General features: G+C 39.4%; 1 protein-coding gene across 1 annotated transcript; it reads left to right on the top strand.

The window, feature by feature from the left end:
* The first annotated feature begins 2,274 nt into the window (after nt 1-2,274).
* Nucleotides 2,275-8,645, top strand: islr2 (immunoglobulin superfamily containing leucine-rich repeat 2). Its single transcript, XM_088340170.1, has 2 exons — nt 2,275-2,585; nt 4,897-8,645. The coding sequence occupies exon 2, from the start codon at nt 4,906-4,908 to the stop codon at nt 7,015-7,017; it is 2,112 nt and encodes a 703-aa protein (XP_088196296.1). The 5' UTR covers nt 2,275-2,585; nt 4,897-4,905; the 3' UTR covers nt 7,018-8,645.
* The last annotated feature ends 667 nt before the right edge of the window (nt 8,646-9,312 follow it).

Here is a 9,312-nt window from a genome sequence, read left to right as displayed (position 1 = left end):
ATGTTTTGAATGTGATTGGACAAAATTCAAATCTCACTCGGTAAAACACACCGCCAAATTGAAGCAGTTCCAGCAAAAGACCAACAAGAGTCACTGTTGTCCTATATTGCGCCACGATATTATTTTGCAAAACATTTTAGACTGACGACAGTCGGACTTTGTTATTTGTAAATCTTAACAAGACAAAAAAAAAGAGAAGTGTCAGAAAGCTTTATTTTCTTCCCTTCCATTGTCTTTTAATATTCTATGTATTATTTTATGTTTTCTTTTTTTCTATTACTACGGGCATTAAGAGCACTTTATTCGCCATACCTGTTCCAAAACAAGTCAACTGTTATTGATCGACATCTTGGATATTCAGTTTTGAAGGCAAATTAATAATCTTGTATCAAACAATATCAATTAAAATGAATGCACAGCTCTTCACTTGTGATTTGAGGTACAGAAAAACAAGCACCTGTAATAACACCTTACAACCTGTGAGTGTCAGTGTTGCTTCAAAGAATTTGTAAAGTGTAGGGCAAAGAGCAGTACGTCAGATAAACAATTGGTAAAACACTCACGTTATTTATTAAGACCCTTTTCATCACTATTATTTAAAAAAAATAATGCAAGTAATTAAGGAAACTGTTGATACTTTGATTTTTACGGTGTTTCTCCTCCATAGAGATTGGCAAAACAACAGATCTGAAGCCATAAGTTTATACAATATATTAAAATGTCAACACAACAGCGTTATCATCACAGTTATCGAATCTGATTTATTTCGTTTTTGTTTTGGGCGTTTTAGGGTTTGCTCTTACTAGAACAGGGGTGTAAAAGTTATTTTAACTCGAGGGCCTCAAGATAAAACAAACATTTTCGGGGGCCGGACTAGTAAATTAGAGAAAGACAACAACAGAGTAAGAAATAAGAGAAAGAGACGGAGAGAAAGTAAAGAGGGTGGGACAAAGAAAGAGAGAGAGAGAGAGAGAGAGAGAGAGAGAGAGAGAGAGAGAGAGAGAGAGAGAGAGAGAGAGAGAGAGAGAGAGAGAGAGAGAGAGAGAGAGAGAGAGAGAGAGAGAGAGAAAATAGATAAAAAGAGAAAGAGTGAGAGAGGGGGAAAGAAAAAGAGAGAAGGAAAGAAATCCAAATAGGAATAAGAGAAATAAAAAAAAGAAAGAAAGAAGGAGAGAAAAGAGAAGGAGAGAAAGAGATAAGGGGAGAACGAGACAATGGGAAATCAAGAGAGAGAGAAAGATAGAAAAGAGAGAGAGAAAAGGAAAAAAGGAGAGAAAAAGAGAAAGAGAGAACAAAATAAGGTAAAAAGACACAACTACAGCGTCTTCGTGAGAGGCACCTGGCTTTGGCAACATCAAATGGACATATTTTAACCTGCAGCTCGTCTTTCTCTTGGGCTTCCCTCAGCGTTGTCTCACGAGCCGGAATCAATCCCCGAGCGGGCCTGATCTGGCCCGCATGCCGCCTGTTTGACGGCCCTGTACTACAATATGCATGTCCTTGTTTAAAAGGAGAAAGGGTTTGGGGTTCCTGTATACAGCAGGGGTGCCAAACTCATTTTCACAAGGGCCACATCAGCGTAAGGGCCACATCAGTACTCATAATAAATGTAACTAAATGCAAATGTATGGTATGTAAAATTAGTGGAACTATTCTATTTCTTCATATAAAATAACTCTAAATTGATCAATTGTTCAATTCACAAAAAATACACATTTTTAATATGTTCTAAACTAAAAATGACAAAATATTCTTGGACATTTCGGAATAGTCTATATTTAACTCGTTAGCATGTAAATGGAAATACTGGTGGTCACTTTGCAAGTATCGTAGTCAACACACATAATTAGAAATTGAGTTTTTAGTCGAAACACTCTTTCCCCCCATTTATTTTTAGACTCTCAGACATTTGAAGCTCTCGTGTGCCACACATAATGACGTAGCGGGTCACATTTGGCCCCCAGGCCGTGAGTTTGAAACATTTGATATAAACTATACACAAAATTACTAACTGCAGTACTTTGTGGTGCGCTGATGTAAAGCAGGTGATTCACCTATATCAGAAAAACTAGATTAACTATTAATTATCTGCATGCTTTGTTGTTGCAAACCGTATTTGTCTTAAACCGGAAAAAAGGGGGCTGCGGGAGAGCCGAATGAGGTCAAAGATTATGCTTAGGTCTACCTGATCAATTAATCATCGACCTGTTCAATTATGAATTGGTTCTGGAGAACGCCTGGCCGCTGTATCTTTAACCGTGAAGAGGCGCGCTCGGGATATGGGAGAGGCTGCGCGCTCCCGACGACGCCCTTCCTGGCTGCTACGCGACGGGAGCGCGCACGCGGAGGATCCGACACTTGCGGCAGGAAAGAGCGACAGTGGGGGGGAAATTCAACCCCGGGACCGCAAACTGCTCACGGGCATCGAAACATGCTCCCCCCGGCACCCAGATCGCTGCCAAAGTCGTCTGAAAGGATCCATTCGTGAGATTTTATTTTTCATTTGTGATTTTCCGGAAGCTTTTTTGGGACTGAAAAGTGGACTGTGATTGAGAGCTAGCGGGATTTAAGTTACTACTTAACAGGTAAGTGTATTTTATTTGTTGTTAGAATGAAAAAACAAAAGGTTTACGTAATGCGCCAACTGGGGTTTCTAAAAAACATAAAGGGCAAACCACGGAAACAGTTTTTTTGTTCTTTTGTATTATAATCATTATCATTATTTTAATTATCATGCAAAATACATTTTGTATTCTTGTTAATGATCTTAAATCGGTTATTGGAAATGGATTTTACAGTGATGCACTGGGCTACATCAAAATTGAGTCATTTGGGGTTTGAACCCTCAGCTCAACTTGACCAGGGTCAGTCCATTTGCGGACCCCCTAAAAAAGACCCAGAAACCTGAAGAATGGTTCTATTCTTCTCTGGTGACATATCTGGGATGTCCTTAGCTTTTTACCATAATTTATCTATGGTGGTGCATTTTTAAAGACAAGAAAAAGAGGGTCAGATTGTACATTTACTCAGCTTGGGTCAAACATGAGTCAGAACTGCATTGACCACTAGACCATAAAACACTGGAAATTGGGTAAGTCATGCATATTTCTACTTCTTTTATAATTCACCTAAATTTGGGATTGGAGCAAAAATGAACAATAATAGTTGGGTCAAATCTAACCAAATATGAGTAAATAATGAAAATCCCCTAAAACGATGTCTGTCAAAGTCCATCCAATAGTGGGTCCGAACCAGAGTTGACAAGAAAAATACAATAATTATAATAATGACGATATTATTATAAATGAATATATATATATATATATATATATATATATATATATATATATATATATATATATATATATATATATATATATATATATATATATATATATATATATATATATATATATATATATATATATATATATATATATATATATATATATACTGTATATATATATATATATATATATATATATATATATATATATATATATATATATATATATATATACTGTATATATACATATATATATATATACATATATATATATATATATATATATATATATATATATATATATATATATATATATATATATATATATATATATATATATATATATATATATATATATATATATATATGGTGGTGCAATTTATATATATATATAAAAAACTCAATTAGTTTTTCATTTGAGTTTTTTTTAAATAAAAAAAGAAATATGTCTGCTTGAGTTAATTTGACTCATAATGGATGGTTTCATACAAACAAACAAAAACGCGCCATGTTATGTAAACTATCAATCGTGCTTTTGAGGAGTATTGCATTGTTTTAAAGAAATGAAGAAAAATAAATAGAAAGAAAAAGTAATAGAATGATAATGACAGGAAAAAAAGACAAAAAAAGGAAAACATGAAATAAATAAAGAGAAAAAGAAGTAAAGAATGAAAGAAATAAAGATAGAAAAAAAGAAATAAAATAAGAGAGAAAGAAAGAAAAATAAAGAACAAAATACAAATATAATAAAAATATTTAAAACTGAGGTTCATTGAAAAGAAAAATCACTCTCCCATAATCCATTAAATTGCACTCTTTCTCTCACATGCATTTCCCAAGCAAAATCAGCATTCGTCAATCGCTTGGTATCGACATTTCGTTCTGTGTACATTGTTACAAAGAATGACAATACAAAGGAAATTATTATTATTATTATAATAAAAAATATCAATATGTATCATTTGTTTTCCCTTGGATATCGTAGTTTTTTTTATTATCATTGTGCACAACCAACTCATTTTAGGCTTGTTTCAATATTCAAACTCATTTGAATCAACAAAGCAAATTTGGGTTGGGTTAGGGTTTGAAAAAAATGGAAAAAAGGAAAGAAAATAGAAAAGAATAGAATAGAATAGATTGTCATTGAAATCAATGTTGGTGAAACATTGCATGCAAAGTGATTAGACATGGCACCCCAGGGCAGACATGTAATAAAGACTTTAAAGAGAATAGTGTATAAAAATAAAAGAGTGTCAGGATAAATAGGCAAATATATTTAAAACGTAGGGCTTAGAGACTTGCCTAAGTTATAATAATAGTGCAATGAGAGCATAGTGCATCATAAGAATAGTGAAACAAAAGTAGAGTAATCACATTTAGTAGCAGCAAAAATTCCCAAATAAGGAAATCTATATATATGTATATTTTCGCAATGTGTTTAGGGTGGTGATGGTTGGTTAAAGAAAAAAAGAAACCATCCCTTTAAGAAAAATATTCATACCAGAAGTCCATTTGTGAAAAAAAAATCACTGACCCCCAAACTCTTTCTTTAGCACTATTTCACACATGCATTTTTAGATGACAATCAGTGTTGGTTTCATGGCTTGCAGGTGCATAAAATGGCGGCGAGATCTGCGGCGTTTGCGGCTTTGTTCCTCACTCTGCTGGCGACGGCGCGCTGCTGCCCCGAGCAGTGCACATGCCAGGACAAGTTTGCCCACCAGTTTGCCGATTGCGCCTACAAGGACCTGCTGGCTGTCCCCGTGGGCCTTCCGTCCAACGTTACGACCGTGGGCCTCTCTGCCAACAAAATTAAGTCTCTGAAAAGCCAAAGTTTCATCAACATCACCCAAGTCACCTCCCTCTGGCTGGCCCACAATGAGATTGTGTCCATTCAAACGGGAACCCTGGCCCCCTTGACCCAACTGCGTAACTTGGATATCAGCTACAACAAAATCGTCAGGTTCCCGTGGGAAGACTTGCTAAACTTGACCGCCTTGCAACTTCTCAAGATGAACAACAACGAGATGGTCAACCTCCCCAAAGACGCCTTCTCCACGCTCAAAGATCTGCGTTCACTGCGCATCAACAATAACAAGTTCACAACCATTGTTCAGGGCACCTTCACCGCACTGACGTCTATGTCTCACCTTCAGATCTACAACAACCCATTTTCATGTTCTTGCAGCCTGGACTGGTTGAAGGACTGGATCACCACGACCAAGATCTCCGTCCCAGAACCCAATTCAATTCAATGCGAGACCCCAGAGCACCTCAAAGGTGTCATGGTCACCAAGATCCCTAAACTTGACTGTGAGGTTCCTGTCGTCACTATAACCTTTCAGCCCGATATCGGCAGCGAAGACCTGATAGAGGGCTCCGCGGTAGTCTTAAATTGTGAGACAAGGGGAAATCCAAAACCACTTGTTAGTTGGGAAGTGATTGCGGGGAATCAGAACTTCTTGTTCCCTTTGCCGTCTTTGGCTGTAACCAACAATCTGCCGATCAACGACAAAACCACCAACACTCGTTTTTTGGTTTTCCAAAATGGCACTTTGATCATCCCTCGCCTGACCAAAAAAGAGGATGGGAATTACACCTGTTTGGCGGAGAATGATCTGGGAAGGGCTGAGAGCACTGTCAAACTATCCCCAGCTGTCAATAAAAAACACGCTTCAGCAGAGTCCACAGTGGACAAGATCCGTCCGTACGACAAAAAACCCGCTCAGCCCAAAAACTCAAAAAATAACGTCATCAACTGGAGCAAAGGCGGAGACAGAACAAAAATCAGTGCACTGGACAAACAAGACGGCGCCAATGAAGGTGCTGTCTCCAAGCACCCTCCATCCACCAGCAGATGTGGGGTGCGGGACGGCAGCGAGTATGTCTCCAACCACGCCTTCAACATGAGCCTCGATGACCTCAAGCAATACACCTTCGATTTTGGCGTCATCGCCCTTGAGGTGTCCGAGACAGAGGCCAAGGTCAAGCTGAACCCGTTGCAACTCGCTCGCAGCAAGTCCAACCTCCACCTGAGCCAGGGTGACAACGCGGAGACGGTGGTAAGGGAACCCGTCGGCCTTTACCAATCCACTTCTGGTAACCCCAGCCCAGACATGCTTTACATCTGCGTGGACACTGGTAACGGACACTCGGTCATCAAGTGGTCCAACATTGAGGAAGGGGTCAACTCCTATCACTTCACCGGACTGCACCCCGGCACCAATTACACACTTTGTCTTACCTACGGCGGTCAAGATTGTCAAGTCCAAGTGGTCTTCACAACCAGGAAGAAGATCCCCTCCCTTCTGATTATCGTGGTGGTCAGCATCTTTCTCCTGGGCTTGGCTACAGTGCCCCTGCTGGGGGCCACCTGCTGTCACCTCCTCTACAAATACCAAGGCAAGACCTACAAGCTCATCATGAAAGCGCACAATCCCGACCAGATGGAGAAACAGATGACCGGAGAATTGGAGCGCAGGGTGTCCCTGGTGGAATCCGAGAAGACCTTCGACCCCAGCGAGACGGGCGAGGAGGAAGTAGACCCCCCTGAGGGGGAAGGCGAAGCCGAGGGTAGCGTGGCCACGGGATCTATCCCTGGGTCTTCATCCAAGACCAATCAAGAAGAGTATGAGGTGGGTTCGGAGTATAGCGACAGACTACCGCTGGGAGCCGAGGCGGTCAACATCTCTGAGGAGATCAACGGGAACTACAAGCAGCCGAGCCGCTGAAAGCCTTGTGAGATCCGCTTGCTTTTAAATCCAAAAAAACTTTTTGTCTTTTTCTTTGTTTACCTCATAAAAACTCACCTGTCACTGAGATTGTAGGAGTCTGTTGTAATGTTAAGCAACTTTTTAAAGCACCAAGAAAAGAGGAGCTAATTTACTGCTCAGAACACTTTTTCTGGGCTATAACAGAAACCGCAATTGACCCTAACTCCAAAATTGGTTGATCAAAATTCCTGTTCTTGGGTTAAGTGGATCTTCGATTTCAGAGAAAAAAACCCTTATTGGGAAAAAATGAAAACGTGGGTCCTGTTTTTATGTTGGTCAAATTTCCTGTAATTGGGACAAAGTTATGAGAACAGCAATTCCCCTTAACTCCAAAAGTAGGCTGGTCAAAAGTCCTATCCATTTTTAAAAATAAAAAAGGACCATTCTGTTTGGATGTTCAAATTCAAAGATCCCCGAATTGTGACAAACAAATCGGTACTGTTTTCATACACATTTGTATTAGTTTCCTATCCTTAATTGAACAACAGCACATATTATTACGTGACCAAAATAGGACGGCACAAAAAAACATTGTAATAATGGAATCAAGGACTACAGCATGCAAGTTATTCACGGACCAATTTTCTACACCACGTAATAAAGGCGCTACTTCAGGGGTCTCCAACATGGTGCCAGCGGGCACCAGAGTGCCCCCCCAAGGACAGCTGAAGTGCCTGCGGACCGGTTCCGAAAATATCTCACCACTGCTGCGTCATTGTAATTTTCTAGTGAAAGGATTTTTTTTTAGTTGCTGACTGAGTCTATTTAGCCCTATTTCTAGTAATTAACCTGATAAAACTGTAACAAAGTAACAACATAATAATAACATATTAAGTTGTTGTTTTAGAAACTGGTATTGCCTTGCACTAATTTGTAACAGAAAGTAGCTCTTAGCTTGAAGGAGGTTGGAGACCCCTGCACTGGAATTGAACACATACACGTTCAAGGAAAGAAAGAAAGAAAGAAAGAAAGAAAGAAAGAAAGAAAGAAAGAAAGAAAGAAAGAAAGAAAGAAAGAAAGAAAGAAAGAAAGAAAAACAAGAAAGTGGACAGAGTGAGAGAATGGGAGGGAGGAGGGAAACGAGGAGGGAGCGAGAGAGACCCATAGCTATTATACTGCCGCATGGGTGTGAACATAATGTAAAATAATCCGCCAAAACGGCTCCTATGAGACTTTTCTCTCATTATTTAAATGAAAAAAATGTTTACTTAGAATTTTAATACGACGTGGTGCTTTAAATGTGCTGATACATTGCGTACTCTTCGGATATCGTCCGTGGCATGATACCAAGACGCCGTTTGAATACTATTTCTTACACAAGTGTCGTCCTCGAAGATAAACATAATTTTGATGTGAGATGCTGTCAGTCTGTACTGTGAATCTTGTACATTTTTCAATTTTAAAACTGCGAAGCCCTAAAAACAAACGAGGACGCGAGAGAGCGCCCGTCGGCTTCCATGTTCTTGTACTTTTATTATCTCGTGATTTTGGGGGCTGAAATATGTAAAACGGGGGGAAGAGGCGATCTTTCAAGTCTTTTCCGTATGATTTATTGTAAGTGGAATTAATAAAACCTTTGAAAAACAGTTTCTAGTTTTTTTAATTGATTTTGAAATGTTATCGATTTGATATTTTGACTCTAAGTCTGAAAGTCTCTGAAGAAATAGTCAAGTCAAGTCATGGTTATTTGCATATCTCTTAATCACAAGGAGTCTCAAAGGGATGCACAGATTATTGCAAACCCCAGATTGTTTTTACACCATACCCTGATCTAAAACCTACCAGAGGGCAAGGAAAAACTCAAAAACCTCAAGATGAGGAAAATGAAGAAACCTTGAGAATGGACCGCTCATGAGGTAATAAATCGCAGTCCGTTTTCATTGGGCAGTGTTTTCTGTCATCATTACTCATGAAACTCACCTGTGCCCACTCGTTTGGCACCAGATGCTGCTGGTTACCTAATTGGTTCCCCGTCCTACTTAAGCTCAGTCCTTTCACTCGCCGGTTGTCAGTCCGTCAGCGAACCTCTGTTTTCACAAGGCAATCATTTTTTACTCTGACTCCCGTCGGTCCCGTTTTGTCACCCGTTTTCCATTCGCCCGTTCCTGATTTCCCCGTTTGTCTCCTGCTACGACCCGTTTTTTTGACCCTGACCACGTTTTGATCTTCCGTCCCGGCTAATGATCTGTTTTTCTGTCTAATTACGCTACGATCTCCTGCTCCGGAAGATCCACTTCAGCATTTGGAACATGT

Source organism: Urocampus carinirostris, chromosome 7 (assembly GCF_059441175.1).
Source record: "Urocampus carinirostris isolate Australia breed hairy pipefish chromosome 7, RoL_Ucar_1.0, whole genome shotgun sequence".
Taxonomy (NCBI): domain Eukaryota; kingdom Metazoa; phylum Chordata; class Actinopteri; order Syngnathiformes; family Syngnathidae; genus Urocampus; species Urocampus carinirostris.
The sequence above is the reverse complement of the archived record's forward strand: the minus strand, read 5'-3'. Positions and strand labels throughout refer to the sequence as shown.